At 51.4% G+C, this 24,504-nt stretch overlaps 2 protein-coding genes across 3 annotated transcripts; one reads left to right on the top strand and one right to left on the bottom strand.

Annotated features, from left to right (window-relative positions):
• Positions 1-1,212: 1,212 nt before the first annotated feature.
• Positions 1,213-14,410, top strand: NUTM1 (NUT midline carcinoma family member 1). The gene is made up of 7 exons (XM_059674487.1): positions 1,213-1,243; positions 3,412-4,120; positions 6,466-6,594; positions 10,824-10,963; positions 11,458-11,744; positions 12,010-12,126; positions 12,467-14,410. The coding sequence occupies exons 1-7, from the start codon at positions 1,228-1,230 to the stop codon at positions 14,408-14,410; spliced, it is 3,342 nt and encodes a 1,113-aa protein (XP_059530470.1). The 5' UTR covers positions 1,213-1,227.
• A 1,801-nt stretch (positions 14,411-16,211) lies between these two features.
• On the bottom strand, positions 16,212-24,095 carry LPCAT4 (lysophosphatidylcholine acyltransferase 4). Of its 2 annotated transcripts, none has more exons than XM_059705785.1 (14): positions 23,730-24,095; positions 22,333-22,475; positions 21,781-22,001; positions 21,286-21,398; positions 21,102-21,162; positions 20,755-20,798; positions 20,526-20,560; positions 19,924-19,978; positions 19,726-19,808; positions 19,356-19,481; positions 18,879-19,011; positions 17,362-17,460; positions 16,858-17,014; positions 16,212-16,582 (listed from the first exon to the last, which is right to left on the bottom strand). In XM_059705785.1, the coding sequence occupies exons 1-14, from the start codon at positions 23,841-23,843 to the stop codon at positions 16,428-16,430; spliced, it is 1,539 nt and encodes a 512-aa protein (XP_059561768.1). In that variant the 5' UTR covers positions 23,844-24,095; the 3' UTR covers positions 16,212-16,427. The 2 variants fall into 2 exon arrangements, with proteins under 2 accessions (XP_059561768.1, XP_059561758.1); XM_059705775.1 differs by having other exon boundaries at positions 20,755-20,813.
• Between the last annotated feature and the right edge of the window lie 409 nt (positions 24,096-24,504).

Genomic DNA, 24,504 nt, shown 5'->3' on the forward strand with positions numbered 1-24,504 from the left:
GATTTAACAAAATATTTTTTTTTTAAAAAATATATTTTATTGATTTTTTACAGAGAAGAAGGGAGAGAGATAGTTAGAAACATCAATGAGAGAAACATTGATCAGCTGCCTCCAGCACATCCCCTACTGAAGATGTGCCCACAACCCAGGTACATGCCCTTAACCGGAATCGAACCTGGGACCTTTCAGTCCGCAGGCCGACGCTCTATCCACTGAGCCAAACCGGTTTCGGCGATTTAACAAAATATTTAAACAAAAAAAATAACAGACAAAAGGACTTTTTGGTTTTGATATTTTAGGCTGAATGCCAGTGTGGGGATTTTCTGCCAAGGGTTAAGGTTGAGCCTTCCGTGGACTATAGAGCTGATGGTAGTGGATTGTTTGGGAACTGCAGGACAGCTTCCCAAGGAAATGATATGCACACAGCAGCCAAACACTCTGGATCTTTACAGACAATCCTAATTTCAGATATTCCATTCCCTATGGAATGTATTTTGAGTTGGTTCAGATAATATAGCCAGCCCTAACCGGTTTGGCTCAGTGGTTAGAGCGTCAGCCTGTGGACTAAAGGGTCCCAGGTTCGATTCTGGTCAAGGGCATGTACCTTAGTTACGGGCACATCCCCAGTGGGGGTGTGTACAGGAGGCAGCTGATCGATATTTCTCTCTCATCGATGTTTCTAACTCTCTATCCCTCTCCCTTCCTCCCTGTAAAAAAATCAATAAAAAACATTTTAAAAAGAAGAAAATATAGCCAACACTGAATTAAATCAAGGGTCTGCCACAACCTGCTATTAATAGGAAGTCAGTTACAGAACTGGGTGAGATTGAAGGGCACAAGACTAAATATACTGAACAATTGTGTAGGGAATACAGATGTAAAATATAATGTTGGGACTCTGAGAAAAAGTTACAATTTGCCCTAAAGAGGCACACAACAATTGTGTTGCCAAACTCTGGTTAGGGAGGAGTTCCTAGTTACTGCCAATTTACCAGAGCCCCTTGTGGAGTATCTCCCTACCCCCACCCCACATGTCTCTCGCCCCTCCCCCACTACAGAATGCCTTAAGTCCTAGATTCTAGTTCTGTTTTGATTTTATCTTTACCCTTCCCTCCTCGGATCCCTGCGTATCTACTGGAGCCAGGTTATTCTCTGGGGCCTGGACCTGACTTTCTCATTCTGGAGGCTTCTTCTAGACAGCCAGGGGTAGTGCCCAAACCTGAGAGGATGACTTCAGATGGAGGCAACTCTGCAGGTGTGTGTGTTGAGGGGTGGGGGGTGGGTCTCCTTGGAGATTCAAATTTGATACTTTACCTGGGGATGAGCACTTGGATTGACCTAGAGGTATGTGAGAGCACTAGACTCCTCCAAAAGCATCACACTTGGGGAAGCTAGGGAAGGAGACTGTGCCATTAAGACTGGGGCCTGGGGAAGGAAAAGGCCCTTTTGGGAGGTAGATCAAAGCAGCTCAGAGAGTGCTGATGTATAGAGAAGGGATGGCAGTTAGCAACTTGCTACTCTGGAAGAGGGACCCCTTCAGCACGTGTTGGTGTGGCAGGGACAGGGGGTATGTATGTATGTGTGACACTGAGATGGTTCAAGGGGAAGACCCAAGTTCCCGTGTCTTCCTTAGGTAATTGGAGCTTGATCCAGAATTTTGCCATGAGAGAATTGAGCTGGGGTCACTCTCAATGTGTTGGGGGGTGGGGTGGGATGGAGGCCCCTCTAAAAAGCTGTTCAGTGGAGTTATCCGTTGCCAAGTCAGTAGAGAAATGCCCTCCTGAAAGCTAGACTGGAAGGTACTATAACCTCTGCTCGGGGTCTCATGGCTCCTTCCAGCCCCGGAGATGCTTCTTTCAGTTCAGGGAGCAGTTTTCCTTGATTCCCCCAGGGCAGGACGAGAACCGGGGCTTCCCTGAGAAGCTCTAATTTTTCTACTTTTTGTGGAACTCAGGCCGCCAGACCTTTTTCATTGTGTCTGCACCCCTGGCCCTCTGCTCTATGGTTGAGATGATGAGTTTGCTCATATTCCCTGTCTCCTCATGGGCAGGAAGTAGACACTGAATATTGTTAGTTTGCCAGTGGATCGTATCTAATAAAGAGGGAATATGCTAATTGATTCTCACACCATGGCAAAGATGGTGGTGCCCACAGCCAATAAGGAGGAGATATGCTAATTGACTGTCCCACCCTAAAAGATGGCGGTGCCCACAGCCACAAGATGGCGGTGCCCAGTCTCCTCAGCCCCGCCCGGGTGGCAGGCGCGCGGCAAGGCCAGGCTTGCCCTCAGGTGGGCCTGGGCACTCCGAGTGCCTGCCTCCAGAGTCCTCCAGTGCCCTCAGCCCTCCAGTCGCCCAGGGCCGACCTGAGGCACAGGCAAGCCTTGGATGGCAGCTGCCCAGCCGCCCAGGGCTGCCTGAGGCTCAGGTAACCAGGGCTGGCCGAGGCTTGTGCTGCCAACAGTGGCAGCAGCAGAGGTGTGATGGGGGCATCGCCATCCCCTGATCACCGGGTCGCCTCCCGCCCCTGAGGGCTCTCAGACTGAGAGAGGGGGCAGGCCGGACTGAGGGACCACCCCCTCCAGTGCATGAATTTTCATGCACCGGGACGCTAGTATTTTTTATTAGAAGGGGAGGAGAGTAGCATGAAATTAGGCAGATGATCTATTATTATAAAAAGTCCTAGGAGACACATGTCCTGATTCATTAAGTAATGTTCTCATGTATTTATCCTTGGTCTCTTAGAGCCCACATAACTCTTTCTTAGCAGCTACTCTTTCAGACTTCATTGTCAGTCCCTTGTTCTTGGTGGATCCTAAATTCTGATAGCAGCTCCAAGCAGAACCACAGATAGTCTGCATTGCCAAATTTTAACATGTGCAGCAGCTACTCAATGCTCTGGAAAACTCCCTTCCTACACCACCCCACCCTCACCCGTTTCCTGGTCCTTATCTCTAGTCATTCCTGCTATTATATAACAAAATTTCTCAGAACCAAACATTTAATCTATACCCCCTTTCCTGGGAACAGTGTTTCTGTGAGTGGTGGCCAGAGCACAGAGCAGCTGTGAAAGCAGTGTTCAGGTGGTTTGAATGGCTTTGGACTATGTTGGAATAAGAGAGGCTCCTGTATGCTGGGTGGGATGTGAGCTTGATCTAGAATTTTGGAGCATGAGCTCTTGGGGCCAAGGACCATTGCAACTTCTCCAGTGTAATAGTTTTCAGTGGGAAGTAAGGGACATCAGAACCACTTGGGGGACATTTGCAAACTACACGTTTCCCCTCCACATACCCTTCCTCACCTGCTGAGAATCGGAGCTCTGGTTCTTCAAAGACTAAAGTAGGACTCTGATAACCTACTTTCTGGTCTGCTTTTCTCCTGTTCCATTCCCTGTTTTTCTTTGTCTCAACAGCATCTCCATTGCCTGGACCAGATATGACCATGAAACCTGGCACTGCCCTGTCTCCTTTCACTGCACTTCCCATCCCCCCATCTGCTCCTGGCCCCCCAGACCAGTCACCCTGGGAGCTGCCTCCACAGCCCCCCATGCCTTCAGCTTTCCCTCCAGGCAACCCTCTGGTGCTCTCTCCTTTCCCCAATCCATTGTTGGTGACAGGGGATGGGGTCCCCGGCCACAGTGGGGCTGAAGCTGGCAAGGTCATTGTCAAAGTCAAGACAGAAGGGGGGGCAGCTGAGCCCTCTCACGCTCAGAACTTTATCCTTACTCGGACTGCCCACAATTGGATTGCCTCAGGTGCTCCCTGTGGGGTCTCCGAAGGCCCTCCACCTCAATTTGTGATAGCCTCTAACATGAAGACCCTTCTGCCCACTGAGGCTGTTGGGGTGAGCCAGGAGGGCCTCCCAGGCCTTCCTGCTCAGGTTGCAGCACCAGCCGCCCAACTGGCTCCCATTGTGCCCCCCGAAAAGACTTGGCCAGGGCCACCTGGGACAACTGGAGAAGGGGGTCTGGCAGTGGCCCAATCCAAGCCATCACTGGCTGACCTCTCCTATACCTCCAAGGGTGTTTATGAGAACTTCCGACGCTGGCAGCGCTACAAAGCCTTGGCCCGGAAGCACTTACCCCAAAGTCCTGATGCAGAAGCTCTTTCTTGCTTTCTTATGTAAGTGGGGAGACCTGGGATTAATTTATCTGGAGCTTTTAACCAAGGAGGGCTCTGGGATGGACAAAAGAGGTTAGGCCACGTAGGAATACTTGAGGCAGGTCATGAGGCTGATGGAGATGCTAAGACTACAAAGAGCATGATGATTGTGATAACAGTAATATAGCAAGCCTTCAGGTGTCTTCTCTCCAGTCTCAACTCTGAGTTCAGGCAAACGTTTTTATGGTAATCCTCATTTAGGGGTGAGAAGACTGAAGCTCAGAGAGGTTTCCTGCCATAAAGTGTGGAGAGGTGACTGGAACGTAGGTCTCTGACACCAAGTGCCAGGATCCTCTGGTTCTATTTTAATGCCTTTAGACATTGAGTTGAGCCATCCAGACCTGCGAGGATGAGGAGTGCTGGGCCCGGACCCATTCCTGTGGGAGGGGAGGACAGTGCGGGGCCAGGCAAAGAAGCTTCTGAGTGTCCCCCAACACCACCCCTATTTTATTCAAGGGAATTCAAGTTGAAATGGGAAGGTGGTAAAGCTTGCTTAGTGGTTGAGGGTCCAAGTTCCACTGCTCCCTAGATTTGCAATCCTGGGCTCAACACTTCATATTTTTGCCCTCATTTTTCTCATTTAGAAAGAGAGTACTTATACCTACGACCTCAGGGGGTTGCTGAGAAGTGAAATGAGTTAGTGTATGTGAAGTGCTTAGCAGAGTGCCAGGCACAGAGAATGCTTCACTAAATGGTAGCTGCTGCTGCTGTTGTTATAAAAAGGCAATCTAGAAGAGAAAAAGAACTCACAAAAGCTCAAAATCTTTTGCTTAAGAGTATGAGCAGCCCTGACCGGTTTGGCTCAGTGGATAGAGCGTCGGCCTGTGGATTGAAGGGTCCCAGGTTCGATTCCGGTCAAGGGCATGTACCTTGGTTGCGGGCACATCCCCAGTCAGGGGTGTGCAGGAGGCAGCTGATCGATGTTTCTCTCTCATCGATGTTTCTAGCTCTCTATCCCTCTCCCTTCCTCTCTGTAAAAAATCAATTATATATATATATATGAGTATGAGCAGATGCTTAGCCAAAGACCCCGGGTCATAGGCTGTCTCTTGGGTTTATAAAACAGCATCATTGGCCATAGGGGGAATTTTCTCTTTTTCCTACGTAGACCTGCCACCTCTCTCCACTGCACGGTACCCTCAATATTTTGTGTAAATCACTAGGTAACACATGCTGCATTTTATTGGATTTAAAAAACATACATGTTGTTCCTCCAGTGGCTGGCTTTTAAAGGAATCTCCCTTTCTACTTTGACTAAATCAAGAGGCTCTCCCCAATAATTAAGTATAGATCATCTTACCTACTCCCTGCTTTCTTCACACAGTTCTGAGTCTCTCTTGGAGCCTGGCAGGCCAAATTTTGAACTCTTGAGCAAGTACTGCTTTTGGTCCTGGCCTAGTCCTGCTGTCCATACTCCAGGCCTCTAGGCAGGGTCACCCCCAGAGTGTAGCCTAGACCCAGTCACCTGGGAAGCTGGTGAAATGCCCTCAGTTCTGGACTCGTGGGGTCCTGGAAACCATATTTATAACAAGCTTCACCAGGGGGTCCTAGGCACAATAAAGCTTGAGGATGTGTCTCAGGGAGGCAAAAATGAATCACAAACAGCTTAAAGAGTATTGATATTCGATGGTCTGTGAGGGGTATCCCGGAGGCAAAAACACACTTACTAGTAAAAACCAACTAATGAAAACACCACATCACCTTCAATTAGAGATTCATTTGAGTTAGTGAGTGCCTTTTTTTTAAAAAACAATATTTTTATTGATTTTGTACAGAGAGGAAGGGAGAAGGATAGAGAGTTAGAAACATTGATCAGCTGCCTCTTGCACACCCCCTACTGCCCTTGACTGGAATTGAACCTGGGACCCTTCAGTCTGCAGGCTGATGCTCTATCCACTGAGCCAAACCAGTTAGGGCAGTGAGTGCCTTTTTTAAAATGCAAGAGCCTTTTGGGCAGGGTTAAGCCTACTTTACAATGAAACCCATTAATAACATGAGTACTTTCTTTTGAAAGTTTAGTTAAGGAAAACACTGTGAGAATTAAGGGTGGTTGATTTCAAAAGATGGGGAGAAGAACCATGTTAGATTTTGTGTGAGATTTGTAAATTTCAATGGGAAGAAAGGCCAGGATGGCCAATGAATGGATGGGAGTGGGGAGGTTTGGAAGCCCAATCAAGTGGGACATGTTGGGGAGGCAGGGGCACATTAGATCTGATGAGGGGCTGGGTGTGTGTATTAAGATGGTGTCAGGACAGATGGCTGGGGTGGGAACACTTGTAACTGTGACTGACCCATTGGGGTTTCAGTCCAGTGCTTCGTTCCCTGGCCCGGCTGAAGCCCACTATGACCCTGGAAGAGGGACTGCCAAGGGCCGTGCAGGAGTGGGATCGCACCAGCAACTTTGACCGGATGATCTTTTATGAGATGGCAGAAAAGTGAGTCTGAGGAACCCTCCTTCTCCTAATGGGGGGCTGTGTGGCTGGAAGGGTAGGGTCAGGTAAGAGAGGCTGGAGCCTGGGTGTGTGGGTGATTATTAAAAGGGATGCTAGGAGAGGGAAGGTAGGGGAGGATGGAGGTAAGGGGGAGAGATCAACCAAAGGACTTGTATGCAGGCATATAAGCCTAACAAATGGACCCAGACAACAGGGGGGTGAGGGCATGAGTGGGATAAGAACAAATATGTAATACCTTAATCAATAAAGAAAAACAAACAAAAAAAATGGGATGCTAGGAAGAGCAGTGTGGGCTAAGATGGGATCTCCTGGATCCTTGTTGCTTCTTCCACCACCTTGACTCTTGAGTTTTCTATCCTATCCCCTCTTGGAGGCTCTCCCTTTTCCAGACCTTAAGTTGTATAAGGGCCTTGATAATGAAGCTCTTAGGATGGGATTGGAGCTCAGCCAGTGTAAAAATTCCGTGCTGAAGGGATCTAGCAATGAGCAGGTAAGCACTACTAGACAGTTTCCTCACTGTCTCACTGGCCAGGTAGCAAAGTGTCTATTGATGCCGACCTTAGGACCAGCCCTCCTCTGGAAATAGTGGCACAGAAATTGGTTACCCCTGTCATCCCAGGGAGGGGTTGGTTCTCAAAGAGGCTGGTCAGGGGCAGCCAGGGTCCTGGATGCCAAGAGTGGTCTCCTGCCTTACACTACCCTCCCCCATTTATCCATGGTTTAATCTTTGGTTAAATAATTCTGAGGAGCCCTAACTGGTTTGGCTCAGTGGATAGAGCATCGGCCTGGGGACTGAAGGGTCCCAGGTTCGATTCCGGTCAAGGGCATGTACCTTGGTTGCGGGCACATCCCCAGTAGGAGGTGTGCAGGAGGCAGCTGATCGATGTTTCTCTCTCATCGATGTTTCTAACTCTCTATCCCTCTCCCTTCCTCTCTGTAAAAAAATCAATAAAATATATTAAAAAAAAATAATTCTGAGGAAAATGATCCCTTTCCTCCACACTTAGTTCCCACTTTCTCCCTCAAATCTTCTGGACCCATACCTCCTATATTTACCCTTCCCAGTCCCAGCCTTAGGACTCCTGGATCTCAGCACTGTCTCGTAGTGGGAACTGCCTTGAATGGCAGTCCCAGGCACTGCAGGGTTTCAGCTATTTTTTTGTAGTTGTAGGCAGGGACAGATGAGGCCTTGAGGAGGGGCCTGGTTGTGGGATCCCACCAGGCCGTGGCATAGGCCTGATTGAATTCAACAAGTCTGTATTCATTGCTGCTCCATACCCTTGGTGATGCTGTGTGAGATAAGGCATGAAAAAGAAGTGAACGCCATGGCTCTGTCCTGGAGAAGCTTACAAGCTCTACATTGTTCATTTTCTTTGTTTTGTTTTGTTTTGTTTTGTTTTGCAAAGTCCTTTATTATTCTTATTTTTTCTTTTTTTAATATTAAATCTTTATTGTTCAGATTATTACAGTTGTTCCTCTTTTCCCCCCCATAGCTCCCCTCCACCCGGTTCCCACCCCCCCCCTCTGCCCCCGTCATCCATAGGTGTATGATTTTTGTTCAGTCTCTTCCTGCACCCCCACACCCCTTTCCCCCCGAGAATAGTCAGTCCACTCCCTAGAATCTATGTCCCTGATTCTATTATATTCACCCGTTTATTCTGTTCATCAGATTATTTATTCACTTGATTTTTATTTTTTTTAATTAAATCTTTATTGGTCAGATTATTACAGTCGTTCCTCTTTTGTTCCCCCCATAGCTCGCCTCCACCCAGTTCCCACCCCACCCTCTGCCCTTACCCCTCCCACTGTCCTCATCCATAGGTGTACGATTTTTGTCCAGTCTCTTCCTGCACCCCCACACCCCTTTCCCCCCAAGAATTGTCAGTCCACTCCCTTTCCATGCCCCTGGTTCTATTATATTCACCAGTTTACTCTGTTCATCAGATTTTTTATTCACTTGATTTTTAGATTCACTTGTTGATGTGTATTTGTTCATAATTTATATCTTTATCTTTTTCTTCTTCTTCCTCTTCTTAAAGAATACCTTTCAGCATTTCATATAATACTGGTTTGGTGGTGATGAACTCCTTTAGCTTTTCCTTATCTGTGAAGCTCTTTATCTGACCTTCAATTCTGAATGATAGCTTTGCTGGGTAAGGTAATCTAGGTTGTAGGTTCTTGCTATTCATCACTTTGAATATTTCTTGCCACTCCCTTCTGGCCTGCATAGTTTCTGTTGAGAAGTCAACTGACAGTCGTATGGGTACTCCCTTATAGGTAACTGATTGTCTTTCTCTTGCTGCTTTTAAGATTCTCTCTTTGGCTTTTGCTCTTGGCATTTTAATTATGATGTGTCTTGGTGTGGTCCTCTTTGGATTCCTTTTTTTTGGTGTTCTCTGCACTTCCTGGACTTGTAAGTCTATTTCTTTCACCAGGTAGGGGAAGTTTTCTGTCATTATTTCTTCAAATAGGTTTTCAATATCTAGCTCTCTCTCTTCTTCTGGCACCCCCATAATTCGGATGTTGGTACGCTTGAAGTTGTCCCAGAGGTTCCTTACACTATCTTCATATTTTTGGATTCTTTTTTCTTTTTGTTTTTCCAGTTGGGTGTTTTTTGCTTCTTCGTATTTCAAATCTTTGACTTGATTCTTGCGGTCCTCTAGCCCACTGTTGGAACTCTGTATAATATTGTTTATTTCAGTCAGTATATGCCTAATTTCTAGTTGGTCCTTTTTCATATCCTTGAAGGTCTCACTAGATTTCTTGAGGGTCTCACTAAATTTATCTGCGGTTTCTAGAAAATTCTTGAAAAACCTTATAACTGTGGTTTTGAACTCTATATCCAGTAGTTTGCTTTCCTCTATTTCTGTCATTTGTGACCTGTTTCTTTGTCTCCACATTTCTTATGCTTCCCTGTGTTGAGAGTGGCTTTCTGTGCTAGGTGTCCTATAGGGCCCAGTGGCTCAGCCTCCCCAATTACCTGAGGTGGACACTCTTGGTGCACCCCTTTGTGGTCTTTGTGCACAGTCTTGTTGTAGTTAAGCCTTGATTGTTCTAGGTATCACTGGGAGGAATTGACCTCCAGGCCAATTGGCTGTGAGAATCAGCTGTGTCTACTGGAAGAACTTCTGTGCTGAAGACACCCTTCTGGGGCAAGACTTGCTTCAGTGGGGCTTTGGTGCTCACTGAGTCTGCCCTCTGAGTGTGTTCCTTATGGATCTGAGGAGTTGTAATCTGGATGGTCCCACTCTGACCACTGGGTACACTGGCTCTTGGATCTCTAAGGAGGTGCTAATTCAGCTTCTGCCTGAGGCTACCCAGCAGGAGCTACGGAGAGATCTGCAGGTTCCTCTTCTTTGTTTGGGATTTGCAGGTGCCCAGATGAGGCCCAGCTGTGAAGCAATGCAAGCTGCTATGGGGCCTTGGGCCTTCTTTTGGAAGTTCTGGGTCTCTCTGACCCAGCTGCAGTTTGTTCGATAATTTTCAGATTGCAAAGGGCCAGGCCTTTCATATGCAAAAGCCTCTGTGCACAGCTTGGGTGGGGTGGGGTCTCAGGATCAACAGGGCGGAGCAAACAGCTATGGCTTCTCCCCAGTCCTACCCTAAGAGGCCCCGCATCTCAGTGTCCCGGTAATCGCTGCAAGCACCTCTGAGAGAGAGCCGCCCTCGAGTTCCCACCAATGCCAGACAGTTCAGTTTCTCCCCGTATGAGTCTGGGTCCCCAGAGACTCGCCCGGAACTGGAGTTCAGAGCAGTCTGGAGCTTGAGACTCCCTCCTGATTCAAAAAGACAGCCACGTCCTCAGTTGCCAGCACTAGCCGCGTGCACCTCTGTACCTCTGCACTTTATTTCCGCACCTCCTCTGAGTCTCACTGTGCTTTTCTCTTTCCTTCTAGTTGTAGAATTTCCACTCAGCCAGCCTTCCCGTGGTTCTGGATGATGTCCATTTTGCCTTTTAGTTGTATTTTTGAAGTTGTTGTGCCAGGTAGCAATTTCCGGTGTTTACCTATGCCGCCATCTTGGTTTCTCTCCATTGTTCATTTTCTTAACAAGCTTCCTAGGTGATGACTGTAGGTGAAGGGACTGTGTGGTGATCTTGTGAGGTTTCCTCAGATGTGTTACGTGGTCATCTGTGAGCAGCTGCCTCCTGGCGTCTGGGTTCCTGATGGGTGTGGCCTTAACACCGCCTGGCCCTTCTTCCCCCTCTGCAGGTTCATGGAGTTTGAGGCTGAGGAGGAGATGCAGAATAATAGCACACCACTGGTGAATGGGCCCCAGGGTTTGCCTCCTGGAGCCCCTCTGAAAGTTGATCCTCCAGCGCTCCAGGCTCCTGAGGTTTGCCAGCAACCAGGTAAGGCTACCAGTTCTAACAGAAGCCTTACACCAGAGGCCCAAAGGAAGGCATACGGAAAGCAAGCATGGGTTGGGGAAGGCATTGCCCTTGCTTCTGCCTCTTTTCCTCCAGAGGGTGGCATTAGATGTTCCAAACAGGGCAAATATAGGAGACTGGGTTCTCTGGTTCCCTTGGTCCCAATCTAGGTATGGATCTTGGCCAAGTAAACCAACTACTCTCTCATCGAGGCTGTAAGTGCAGCCCATAATACCTCATCTGCCTAAGAAATGGGGCCTGGATTAGGGGATTTCTTGGAATTTCGGGGGTTGCAAGATTCTTCATACAGTGGCTCTCTCTCAGGCCCTGGAGCCCCTCAATCTTTTCCCATGGGTGGTACTTTCTGGGGTGGTCCTATCCAGCCTGGAGCCATTTGTGTTCTCCCATGGGGTTGGGAGGCAGAAGCTGTAGTCTTGGTGCCACTTTCCATTCCCCCTTTGCATCTCTTCCCTTAGTGTATATCCCCAAGAAGGCAGCCTCCAAGTCACGGACCTCCCGCCGGCGGCAGCGCAAAACCCAGAGGCCTCCAGTTCCCGAGGCACCCAAGGAAATCCCACCAGAAGCTGTGAAAGAGTATGCTGACATCATGGAAGGGCTGGTGGGGAGCCACTTGGCCACTGAGGAGTCGGATGGAAGACCGAAAGAGGAGGAGCAGCCACAGGAGGAGGAAGAGCTGTATCCAGATCCAGATCTCCTGAGCTACATCGAGGAGCTGTGTTTGCAGGAGGACTTTATCTCCAAGGTGGGGGCCGGGCCTGGAGGTCTGGTTTCTAATAGATCCTGGGGTGGGAACTCCAGGGAACCAGAGATCTAGGGTTCTGCTCTCGACTCTGTACTGTACTGAGCAATGCATGTGCATGTATGCACACATGTGAATGTGTATAGCTGGTGGTGGCCATGGCTTATAACAGCCTCAGCTGGGGAGGGCACTTATGGCTTCTCGAGAGTCTCTTGGCTCACAAGTTACCTCCTGTCAGACTCATATCACTTTTCCTTCTGTTGCCCAGGTGGAGGCCATCATTCACCCCCAATTTCTGGCAAATATACTGTCCTCAGATGAACATTGGGACCCCTTGGCTTTAATGGAGGAGCTGGAGCAAGAAGAAGGACTCAGTCTTGCCCAGGTAATCCTGAGGGGTTGGGGGTATCAGAACAGGAAGCTCGCATGTTGTTAACTAACCCTACACTGTCGTGGGTGGTATGACTTCTGGAGATGAACAGCTTCAGGATTGGGCTACGGGTACTGAACAGTAGGTAAGGGACTGTGGACATGCAGGAAAAGGGAAGCGTAAGGGCTCAAAGTGTGGGAATAAGGCACAAGAAGGCAGAAAAGAGCTATGGTATCTGTCTTTAATACTGTCACTTAAGCCACTTGCTTGCATTCTCTGCCCTGCCCATCCACTCAGCCATCCCTCCCCACAACCATGTGTAGCATAGCATGCTATGTGTCCATTCTCCTTCCAGCTGGTTCAGAGGCGACTCCTGGCCCTGGTGGAGGAAGAGGATGCAGCGGCAGCTCCAAGTTGCACTGGAGCTCAATTGGACTCAAATGCTTCTGTTTCTGATGAGGATGAAGATGGGGGTGGACGGCTTTGGCCTTCACCTGGGCATAGGGTGGCTGGGGGCACTGTTTGCCTTGGGAAATCTGCTTCTCCAGGAGAGCGAGCAAGGGAAATGCATAGTGGGCAGGAACAGGCCCTAGATGGCCCAAGGGGCATGTGCAGGGATGGGAACACCCTGACATCTCCCAGCAGCTGGGACTTGCCCATAGAACTTGCATTTCCACAGGGAACTCAAGGGTTCTTAGGTACAGAGGGAAGAGGACCTGGAAAGGTTGCAAACCAAATATCCCCACACCCAGGTGACCACATGGGAGGTGTTGGGTCCCCTGGGTACTCCCTGGTGGCTGACGGGCCTTCCGAGGCTCTGTCCCTTTGCTGGCAGGAAGATCTCCCGCTCGAGATATTCCCCAGTTTGGAAGCGGTGCTCGCAGAGCCAGAGCTGGCTCCTCTGCAAGAACCCGGGCTACAGACAGGGGGTGTTGGAGTGCTGCATCCAGGGCAGGAGCTGCTAGCAGAGCCCCAGGAAGGCTGCTCAGGAGTCATGTGGGGAGGTGACAGAAGTCCTCTTGTGCTTCAGAGCTTTGACCAGAGCTTTTCCCCTAGAGCAGCTGAGGACAAGGATGAGGATGGGGTCTCGTTCAGTCCAGGGTTTTGGTTCAGCAGTGAGATGGATGAAGTAGGCTTAGAGTTGCCCTTACAAATCGAGGTCACAGAGAACTTCCTGGATGATGGGGAATATGTACCTGAGCATCAGGGAGGCTTCCAGGCACTGGGTCCAAGAGAAACCACAGCACCTGGGGCTCTGGGGAGCAGTCCAATTCTCTGTGGAGGCACAGATGCCACAGCTGCCCTAGGAAAGAGGAACTATAGCCTAGCCTTGAGGCCTCAAGAAAACAGAGAACAGAGTCCTGAGACTATACAGGATCTCAGTGATCTGTGGGCTCAAGATTGCCTTCAGTTCCTGGAAGGCAGTATTGATGTCTCCGCACTGGTTTCCAGAGAAATCCTCCTGCCTGCTTGTCAAGGCAATGTCATGATCCTGGGGACCCAGGATGCCTCCGCCTTCCCTGAGGCCAGCCAGGAGGCAGGGAACAGAGGCAGTTCCATTTCTCTGTTGGAAACCACATTTGACAGCAATATACTAGATGTTGGAGATGGCTGCGGCCTTCCGTTAGGGGTCAGTGAGGATACCGGCCTGCTACATTTTAGTTATCACCCCCCAGGAGAGGGCAGGGAGGACACTGATTTGTTGAATTCAAAAGACCTTGCTCCCTTCCTAGGGAATCAGGAGTCTTATGCCCATGGGACTCCCAAGGCAACATCTTCCCGGGGCCTTTCGAGAACTTCCCCTCGATGGGGAGCCAGGGGTGCCTCAGTTCTGAAAGAAGCCTCTCCTGTTAGAGGAGCAGGCAGTCCAGCAGGTGGGGCCAAAGGAAAGGAGGAGGAGGAGGAGGTGGAGGAAGAGGAGGAGGATGAGGAGGAAGATGAGGAACTCTCTGGCTTTGCCTACCTCTTGGCCTCTAAACTAAGCCTGTCGCCAAGGCGTCCTCCTCTTGGTCCTCACCCTGCTCCAGGCCTGCCCTCCACGGGAGGTCAGGGGCTCCAGAGAGCATCCTGCTCCCTCTCTGCGGAGGCAAGCCGCCCTGGCCAGCCTCCACATCCTGTTGCTAAGTCTAGGAAGCGAGCTCTAGTTGCAGGTCCAGTACCTACTGGAAAGAGGCCCTACCTGGGAGCAGAACTTGCGGTCTCTGGGGAGAAACCCCTGGCTCTACCCTCGCAGCCTGGTAAAAGAAGGCGTGACGGTCTGAGCTCAGGCAGGAGGAAGAAACGCCGCCGTTGCCAGTAGGGAGCAGCAGCACCTTCCTATCCCTCCTGCCAGTCCCTGAAGCCAGGGCCCCTTGAATAGGTTTCACCCCAGTTGCACACAAACCAGAGACTTGTTCTCAGTTCTTTGTTTTTGTAGTTCTGCGAAAGTGGTTAGTGTGAGGAGGGAGGTCACAGCAGCTTAGGTTTGAGGAGGTGCCCTGGTGGGAGGTGAGGGCGAAGTACCTTCGAAAGAGTTGTATGAGAACAAAATGAATAAAGGTTTCTTTTCTGTTAGAAAGTACTCTCGATGTGCTCATTTATATCCACTTCTTGGCTCCCAGATGGGGTAAGATGCTCTACAGAAAGCTGGGATGGCCTTGGATTCCACAGATTGACACCTTTCCTGCCCGTAGCCTTATTCAGGCTCTCTGATAAGCCCCAGCACTGAGAAGTCCCCGTGAGACCTCATCCCTCCCCCTCATCGTAGGCCAGGATGTGGGTATTTGGAGGGTTTCTCTGGACAGCCTATCATTGTCTGTTTCCTTTTAAGTCTATATGGAGCCCTGGCTGGTGTGCTCAGTTGTTAGAATGTCAGCTCACACACTGAAGGGTTTCATGTTCAATTCCCAGTCAAGGGCATGTACCTGGGTTGCAGGTTCCATCCCCGGCCCAGTGGTCAGGACACACATGGGAGGCAATCAATAGATGTGTCCCACATTGATGTTTCTCTCCCGTCCTCTCCTTTACCTCTAAAAATCAATGGAAAAATATCCTCAGGTCAAGGTAAGGATTAAAAAAAAAGAGATTACCAAAAAAACCCCCCACAGAAGTCCATATGGAAAGATGCTGCCAGTGTGGCTCAGTGGTTGAGCATCTACCCGTGAACCAGGTCATGGTTCAATTCCTGGTCAGGGTACATGGCTGGGTTGTGGGCTGAATCCCCAGTAGGGGTCATGCAGGAGGCAGCCAATTGATGATTCTTTTGCATCACTGATGTTTCTATCTCTCACCCTGAAATCAATAAAAACATATATGTGTGTGTGTGTGTGTATAGAGAGAAATATGCTCATTGGGACGCTGTAACAGGTCAACCTGACAGGAGGAGGCTGCACAGGCAGCATGGGGGTGGGGCGGGGCGGCAGGGGCCTCCACGTGCCTGGGCTGGGGGAGGGCCTGATCAGCAGCGGCCACAGCTGCTTCAAGTGCCAGAGAGTGAGGCAGGGCCTACCGGCGACTTGAGGGTGGGTGGCGCCGCACTATTTCAAATCACGCGCTGGGCTCCTAATATATATATGAAAGATGCCCTTTAAAAAACCTGGGATAGGTATTTAATTTTTAAAATATAATTTTCCATAACTGTGTCTAGACATGCACCTCTCTATAGGAGGGCCTTATTTTGTTCTTCCTTGAAAAGAGGCTGGACAGAAGGGACTGAAATGTCCTCAATTCAATCCCATGGCAGAAAAACCCTCTTGTGTGGTTGGTCTGAGCTACAGAGAGGAGGCATCAATCTCAGTAGGATTATTAAATATGGAATGGCAGTTAGCTATTTTTTAATCTCTAATGAGGACAGAACAAGAGGGAATAGGCTGGAAAGAGGTCCATGAGTACGCCTGTTAAAATGTGCATACACAGGGCATGACAACAGGAGGAAAGGACATGAGACCTGCAGGATTTCTGTGCAGAAAAGCACCACGTTCAATTGGAAGTGAGGATTCATCCAGCTCTGGCTAACAGGACTAACCTGGGGAACCTTCGGGATTGTCCAACGGCCAGCCGGCAACTATTTATTAATCCCTTTCCTTCCCATCTAATGATGCCATCAATGTGACCGAGCTTCATATTTTTTAAATAGATATAGATATATATTTATATTTATATATAAAATAGTTTCTTACAAAAAACCCCAAACAAACAAACAAAAATGAAAATCAACTTAAAAAAACCAAACAATAACAAAAAATCAAGCAGGAGCAGAGAGGGCTTGAGGCCCAGGGTCGGCCCCTGGCGCTGTCTTGAGTCTGCGGGCCAGATGCGAGCTGGGGAGGTGGAGGGGCTCAGTCGCCCTTCTGCTTGGGTGAGTGCACAGTCCCGTTGGCCAGAGCAGTGCAGCTGCCTGGGGATGAGGCATTTGGTGTCTGGGAAGGGCGCAGGTAGGTGCTGAAGAGCTTCCCGTGGAGTGGGTCACGGAGGGAGAAGTCCTGGAACTGACCTGGATAGATAATTGTGAGATGGGAAAAGTAAAATTATATCTAAGGAGGAGAGGAAGTGGGCGCCCTGCTCTTTTCTCAGTATGTTTTGTCACTCTCATCTCTGAGTCACTTCTCAAATCCAAGTTTATGTCCTTTCAGCCTTCTAGCCAATCCCTCCCATCCTCACCTCTCAGATGGTCTGCTCCCTGGCACTGGCCACCAGCCCTTGTTCCCTCCCAGCCCAGTGCTGAAGGTGCCCCAAATGCCCACATGGGATGAGAAGGCAGTGACTCACAGAGGGAGAGGCCTTGGTGGGGTCCCGCCTGGCACAGCTCGGCATGCAAAATCTCGGCAGAGGGGCGGGGCGACCCCAGCAGCAGGTGCAGGATGGTGCTGAAGCCGTCGCTGCACAGCAGGCGGCTGGGCCCCTCTGCTTGCTCCTCCGCAAACAGCTGGGAGAGAAGGGGACACAGGTCAAGCCCTCCCTTCGTGCCATCACCCCATACTCTCCCAAAGGTCTGCCTGACAGGCTCCTCCTCTTCCAAGAATGCAAAATACAGGCCCTCCCTGCCCCCTGGGTCTTTTCTGCAGGAGAATTTAACCTCACAGCTGCTGTCCTCCTCCTGTTCCCAGCTAAGCCTCAATATACAGACACCGGAGCTCTGCGGTTTTCAGTGTGGCACAGGGCTGGACACCAAGCACCAGCTATCTAGAAGCTACTGGTAATAGTATACCACACAGGCTTCTGGGTGGGGTGAGCACAGCTGCCACGTCCCCTCTCCCCCCGCCCCCCTGGTACCTCAAAGGCCAGGCGAGTCAGCTCCTCTAAGCCTGTGCCCCTATCCAGAGCTGCCAATGCAAGGGCCACGTCTCGGAAGTCCACCAAACCGTTGGCATCCTGGAGTGTGAAAGAGAAACGAGGGCGACGTGGGGGACCAACCCTGTGTCCTCCCTCTTCTAAGCAGGCACAGGGGTGACTCCTGTGTCCACTCCCCTGAGAACCCAGAGTCCTTAACTCTCCAGGATCCCTGATAGTTCTCTCAGGTCATGGGTTTGCTCAAGCTCTACCCCAAGTCACCTGGTGACACAGCTCTCTATCAAAGGATCTTCTAGGAATGTGAGGGAATCCCTCAGGAATGCGGAAATTACCATTAAGTTCTGACTTAGCGTTGAGGGCATTCCTGGCCCCCAAGCTGGAAAAATTGGTTCTCTGCTGACTCATCCTGTGTGGGAGAACTGGTCCAGCAGATGAAAAGGGGGCCACTGGCATCATTTCTTACAAAAACACCAAGAAGGATGCCTGCCAACTCTAGGGGGAGCCATGGCATTCGGGCTTTGGTTCTGTTCTGCCACAGGCTAAGTGGGGAAGCTCCTTCCAGGGACAGTCTGTGCCATCTTAGATTTCAACACACCTGGTCACACTCTGTCCCTTCAGAGGACATTGAGAGCCACAGTCTGTATCTTAGATAAAAAAAAAAAATAATAAAAAAAAAATAGCTCCTTGGGACCACTGGTGGTTGTTCATAAACATTAAGAATCTTCTGGGCCGAAACCGGTTTGGCTCAGTGGATAGAGCTTCGGCCTGCAGACTGAAGGGTCCCAGGTTCGATTCCGGTCAAGGGCATGTAACTTGGTTGCGGGCACATCCCCAGTAGGAGATGGGCAGGAGGCAGCAGATCGATGTTTCTCTCTCATCGATATTTCTAACTCTCTATCTCTCTCCCTTCCTCTCTGTAAAAAATCAATAAAATATATTTAAAAAAAAAAAAAAAGAATCTTCTGGGACAACCTTATTATAATTCAACAGGAAAACCTGGTAAAGACCCAGGAAATAATCTGGTTTGTCAAAATTCTTGGGAAAGTTCAGAAATGCCCCTGAGAAGCTGTGGGATATTTTTAAAAATCTGCCCAAATATAGCAAATACTCCTGCGTCTCAAACTCTTAACCGTCTAACCTGTCCAGTGCTGTCTCCTCCATGTCACCTTCCCACCCAACCTTCATGCCTCTTCTCTGAAACCCTCACGCAGTGACTTTCAAGGTCATATGATCCCTTGCCCTTGCCAATCTCTAAAAGTGGCTTTGGAAATGTATGGCTCTCACTGACCACCCCACAACGATTAAGACATTGTTCTGCGATGCACTGGATACTCTATAAAAAATGAATTCCTCAGAGGGCCTCAGAAGTTGGCCATCTGACAACGGCGGTTAGAACATCCAGCACAGACTCCAAATTGGCCATCTAATGCGACTGACGTGGCCACTCGGGTGACATCCTTAAATGCTGAGCTCTGCGCCCTTCATCCCAGCTCCATTACCTTCTGGAAGTAGCTAAAGGCACCAGCCACGGTCTGAGGGTCAGAGAGCTGGAGCTGCCTGGCAAATTCATCCTGGTTGATCATTCGACTCCGGCCTGGCTCTGCCCCAGTGTCCACGTAGCCAGGGGACAGCCTACAATGGAATTGTTGAAGGCAGAGAGCTGACTCAGTTTCATTCTGGGCACACCACCCAGCAGGACCTTGGGTCCAGCCCCAAGAGTCTTCCAGTGTTGGTACACCTGGTGTTTTTCTAAGATATACTCTGACTCAAGGTCCCTTCAGAGCCATTCTTACTTTTTGTTCATTTGGGTAATTACATATCTTTCCCTTTCTTTTTCCTCCATTATCTTTTAAAAAATCCTTCTATCTTCCCACTTTTTTTTTTTTTAAAGACTTTCCTTCCTCCTTCCCATTTCTTCTTACTCTTTTTCTGTCTCTACATGACACTAACCATTCGTCACCATTAAGGTCACTTACCCAGCCTTTCGAAGAACCTTTCCCAGTTCCCAGAGCTGTGGCTCAAATGCTACCTTCAGCCGGCCCACCACAATCACAGGCAAGCTTCCTACAAACTCGCACTCGGTGGCCGGAATGCCCAGGGCCCTAGAGGATGAAGAGGGATGGAGTGGGGGGTAGGGGGAGGGAGCGAATGAGGCAGAAGAATCTTTTGAGGGTTCATTACTGACTGACCTAATGACTAGAGAGAGGACATTGGGCTCCTTTTACCCTCATCCACCCTGTCTCAGCCCTTTCCCCCAATTTTGACTCAAAACCTCAGCCCTCCACCCCCTCCTGTGGTCCCTTTCCCTATATATCTGCTCCAGGAAATACTCTGTAGAACACTCACTGTGCCATAACCCTCTGCACATTGTTGGCATAGAGGGTGGGGTCCCTGCTCTCCTCCGGGCTGGGGTGGTACACAGGGAGGAACTGAAACACATACACTTCCCATCAGGATCTCAAAGCCAGGTGACCACTCCATCTTTCCCAAAAGCTTCAGGGGTCAGTGGATGCCCACTCTCCCACCCCACCATGGGGGTCATACCTCCACATCTACGATGCTGCAGGGCTGAGAGGCTGTGAGCCAGAGGACTTTGAGTCTGAGACAAGAGAGATTTCAGATGCTCGCTAATGTCTCACTATGCACTCCTCCCACCAGGAACAGGGGAGTGGGAAATTTCTGCTCACTGATATAAAAATGGACTCCTAGCCATAAAGTCAGCTGTGCAAATGTGTTGGGAGACAGGGAAGGGCCAGAAAGGTGGGAGGGAAAGTGAGAGGCTTTTCAGGGATGTGCCAGAGGAAGAACCGCGGGCAAGAGGTTTGAGTAACTGGGAAAAGGGCAAGAAGCAAGCCTGATGGTGGTGGTTCTCAGGCAGGAAAGAGGGAAGGAGAAAATCACTTAGGAATAGGGAAGTAAGTTAAAAGGAGCTTTAATCACAGCACGGATGCTGGGGTCGGATAGCTCAAAGCACTTTCAGATCACATGGGAGAGCAGAACAAAACAGTGGGAAACAAGCATCTTCCCTAGAGTGCTCTCATCCAAGAATGAAGGGCCACCGGCCTTGTCTGGAGATTGGAAGATGGGCCAGGAGTTCTCTGATAGACCCTGCTCTCCACCCTCACCCCAGGACCACCAGAACTCACACTCCAGGGCCCCTCCACGCCCAGCTGGTGGTGTCCTATGGGAGAAACAGAGGTGAGGGGAGAAAGGCATTATTTTCTTCCCTGGAACTGGCCAATCCTCTCTGAGCAGAGGCCGGGACCCCACCCTGGCCCCACCCCCACGTGCACACCCCATCATGGTACTAAACAGTTTTCACCCATTAGGGTGAATTCATCCTCCCTCACCCCGCTCTCTTAGACCAAGACTCACCAGGCTGTTGGGGTAGCGGATGAGGATGGGCTGCACAGGGACCCCTGCGATGAAAGCTCCTAAGTCCCATTTCCACCCCCACCCCCCCAGGCAGAGGTTAGTCCACAGAAGCAGCTAGAGGGCATGAGTGTAGGGGTCTGAGACAGTTCTCAACTGAGATCTGGATTTTGTTCTGTTTCACTTATAATTTTCTCTCTGACTTCTGGAGACTTGTCAGGGTCAGCTAGGCAGTTTCCTGTCTCCCATTCCTCCCCCTCCCCTCCACTTCTTGGGTTATTCCAGAGTCCCTCTTCAAAACAGAGGCTCCTTTTGCCTACAGCCCTACCACCCACTATCACTTTATTCACCTGGTTTGAATTTAAGCAAAGCCTTCTTGTTGGAACAGGTGCCCTCAGGAAAGAACAGCACCTGGAGAAAAAAATCCAAGGGACCAGAATGAGGTGGGGTAGGCTGAAGGTGAGGAGAGAGGAAAGAGAAGCCTCTTTAGGAGCACATTAAAGGCGAGGAGAGAGTCTTAAGACCCTTACCCACCTGGGGCCACTTGCCTCCTGAGGTAGCCCGCCTTCGGACTTCCTCTACCACTCTGCGCCGAGAAGCCGGATCATGGCGGGATACGAGGATGGCTTGGTTGAAGCGAAGAAGGGCTGAGGTCCAGAGAGGATACTAGGAGTCACTTGGTTCCTACCAGGGGACAGTAACACCCACAACCTCCCCTCCTTCAGCAGTAGGAGATGCTTCTCAGTTATCCCTTTGCCCTGGGGATCCTTTTAGTGTATGTTGCCCTTTTAGGGAACTGACCAGAGTTCCCTCCAACACCTTCTCTAAGCCCCAGCCCTCAGAGTCTAAGATGTGGGTTCACAAATGGTGTTAATTTGCATTTCATTTGCCCACATCAGTCAATCTCTTCTAACGTCTCCCCTGCAACCTTGAGGTCAGTTCTTCTCTCCAGAGTGTGTCCATCTGATTCCTGTCTTTTTTTGCCCATAGTTGCCATCTCTCCCATTTACCCCTCTTAAACTCTCTCACCTCCAATGACCGGCACAGAAAGGTTCTCAGCTCGGGACACAACCTTGGGCAGGTCACAGGGCAGAAGAACAATGGGGTCAAAGAAAGTAGAGTGGGGGGCGGCAACAAGGACAGGGGCTTGGAGGCGAGAGGCCCGCTGGCCCCGAACACGAATCCGGAGGAAGCCCAGGAGGAAAAAGAGCAGGCGGCTGAGGCCCAGCACCCCGTTGTGGCACACAGTCCTGCAGGGCAAGGTGGGGCGTCAGTGGAGGTAGGGACTCTGACCCTCACTCACCCAGGTGTAGGCACCTGCAAAAACAGGTGCCCTTCTTTTGCCCTCTATTACTCTGGCCAAGGGGTGGAAGTCTCTGGCTACTCTGGGACACAGCAGGGCACATCCCTTAGTGATGAGGTCCCGGGGACCAGGTCTGAGCCTGGCTGACTCATCTCACCTTGCCAGGCTGGGTACCAGAGCTTCAGAACCCTCCCTCCTGTTCTTCTCAAAGAGGGAGCAGAACAAACAGCAGGAAACAAGTGAGACGTAGGGTGTCAGGGAGCTAAGCCCCCACTTACTTCCTCCATCCTGTCAGTGGCTCCTGAAGCTGCTCCTCAGAAAGACCAGCCACTTGCAGCCAGGCAAAGGGCCAGAGGAGAAAGAGGACGATAAAGGCCAGAAGCACTCGGATGGGGGCCAGCAGTGCCCCTAGGAGGCAGAACTGCAGAGGGTGGGAGAGAATGCCACTTCAGGGCTGGGAGGTGCTCCCGCCAAAGCTTCCTCTCCCCATGAGGACAGACCCAGGAGCAGAGAGCCACTGCCCACTAGATCAGGAGACAAGTAGTGTAGAAACAGGAGACTGAGTTGGCATCCAAGGTGGGATGACCGTACCAACGAGAACAAGTGAATAAAAGATTAACAGGGCCTCATTTTCCTATCTTTCAGTTGGTCTCCATCCCACCTATAACATGTCATGAAATGCATCTGGCTGTCAAGAGTATTTAATGATAACCTATGTGAACACACCCCGCACAGTGCTTGATGTGCAGTAGGCTGGAGATAGTTCCTCCTCACCCACGTCCCGTTCCATAAATAGCTCCTAGGTCCAACAGAAACCAGGAGGATGGTTCTTTCCATGTTGGGCCTGGGAGATAGGGGGCTGGAACGCACAGAGATCCCCTTTTCAGGCCGCAGGCCAGTCTCTAGTTCTGCCCACTAGCACGCCCCTAGTACTGGGGGGTGGGGAAGAGAAGGGCTCGGCCCTCCTCCGAAGGACAGGGGTTGCCAGGAGCCAGGGTGACTCCAAGGGCTGCCGGAGGGAGAGCGCAGGTAAACAAAACGAGCCCCAGGGGCTCGCCTCCGGGGAGGTGATGGCAGCAGAAACCTTGGACACTCCCCACACCACTCATCAGTTCCGCCAGGCTGGTGCGACCCCGCACTTCCTGTAGCCAACCCCGTTCGCAGCCCTCCCTACCCCGGAGGTGCTGCAGTCCGGGGTGGGGGTGGGGGGAGGAGTGGAAAGAGGGGGCGTTGGAAGGGCACAAGGGCGCAGACTCCCGGCCCAGAAACCCGTTTCCTCTAATTCAGAGCCACGGAGAAGCATCCAGCACGCCCCTGCCCCCACCCCCAGCTTTCCGTAGCCTTCAACTCCTTCCTAGCCCCTCGGCCTCCGCAGGATGTAATCCGCATTCCCCGCGCCCTCCGTCTCCCCTACCCCTTGCTCCCCTGCAGCCCTCCATCCTCACCTCGCCAGTTCTTCCACGCCTTGGAGCACGTCTATCGCTCAAGCCCGCGTCCTCTCCAGGGCTCCTCGCTCATCTCCCCGCCACCCCCACGTGCGCACCCCCGACTCCCGCCCCGCAAGCCTCTCCACCATGTCCTGTCCGGATCCCCATCGCTGTTTTGCCAGGTCTCTAAAATGGCTTTCTTTTCCAGCCCCCAGGGGTCTTCCCGACGTCCCACACCCACACCTTACCTTAATCCTCTGGAGGCGGGAGAGATGTAACTCGTGCACGAACGGGTTGGGGGGCGTTGAGGGTCCGGAGGTGGGCTCGAGGGGGACGCAGTCCCCGGGGCTTCCCTGGCTCATAGCGGCGGGAGAAGGCGGGAGGGAGAGCGGCCCCCGGCCCCGCTCTGCAGATCTCGCAGCAGCGGTGCAGCGGCACGGCGGCAGCGCTCTGGCCCGGGCCCCGCCTGGTGCGGGGCGCGGAGGGGCGGGGAGCGGGCGGCGTGGCCCGGCCCGCGTTGTCAGGGCGCCGGCCGAGGGGCGGGGCTTCCAGCGCCCGAGCGCCCCGGCTCCTCCGCGCCCGCCGCGGCGCCCGCAGCCCCTCCGGCCATTGTTCCGCGGCGGCCGGATGCTGGGGCGCGGCTCCCGCCTGCGGATGCCGCGGGTCTGGCTCTCCGGGCCGGCCTCTCCGACGATCTGGCCGCCGCCTCCCCGCTGGCCTCCGGCTGCGAGCGGGTTTGGGATTTCGAGGTGGGCGTGGAGCCGAGATCGCGCTCCGACTGGGCTCGCGGGTCGAGGTCACCCTGCGGGCGCAGGTTGGGGTCGGAACCTCCGGCGGATGGGGATGGGGATGGGGATGGGAGGGCGGATGCGCTGTGGGCGGAGGCCGGCAGCTCGGGGGCGAGGCGGGGTCCAACTCTCCCGCTCCCGGCAGCTGCTTCACCTCGGAAGCCGACCACCTCTCCTTCCTGGGCCGGGCGAGGACTGGAGGCGCTCTCGACCTCCGGCGGCCGCGGCGTGCCTC

This window comes from Myotis daubentonii, chromosome 1, assembly GCF_963259705.1.
Source record: "Myotis daubentonii chromosome 1, mMyoDau2.1, whole genome shotgun sequence".
NCBI lineage: Eukaryota > Metazoa > Chordata > Mammalia > Chiroptera > Vespertilionidae > Myotis > Myotis daubentonii.

Bases quoted from the DNA above. Each gene is read 5' to 3' on its own strand.
- NUTM1 (XM_059674487.1), top strand. The intron at 6,595-10,823 runs GTGAGTCTGAGG...CCCCCTCTGCAG, and splicing joins TTTTATGAGATGGCAGAAAA to GTTCATGGAGTTTGAGGCTG. The intron at 12,127-12,466 runs GTAATCCTGAGG...TTCTCCTTCCAG, and splicing joins AAGGACTCAGTCTTGCCCAG to CTGGTTCAGAGGCGACTCCT.
- LPCAT4 (XM_059705775.1), bottom strand. From the start codon at position 23,843: ATGAGCCAGGGAAGCCCCGGGGACTGCGTCCCCCTCGAGCCCACCTCC. The intron at 19,979-20,525 runs GTGAGTTCTGGT...CTCTTGTCTCAG, and splicing joins GCGTGGAGGGGCCCTGGAGT to ACTCAAAGTCCTCTGGCTCA. The intron at 19,012-19,355 runs GTAAGTGACCTT...ATTCCATTGTAG, and splicing joins AAGGTTCTTCGAAAGGCTGG to GCTGTCCCCTGGCTACGTGG.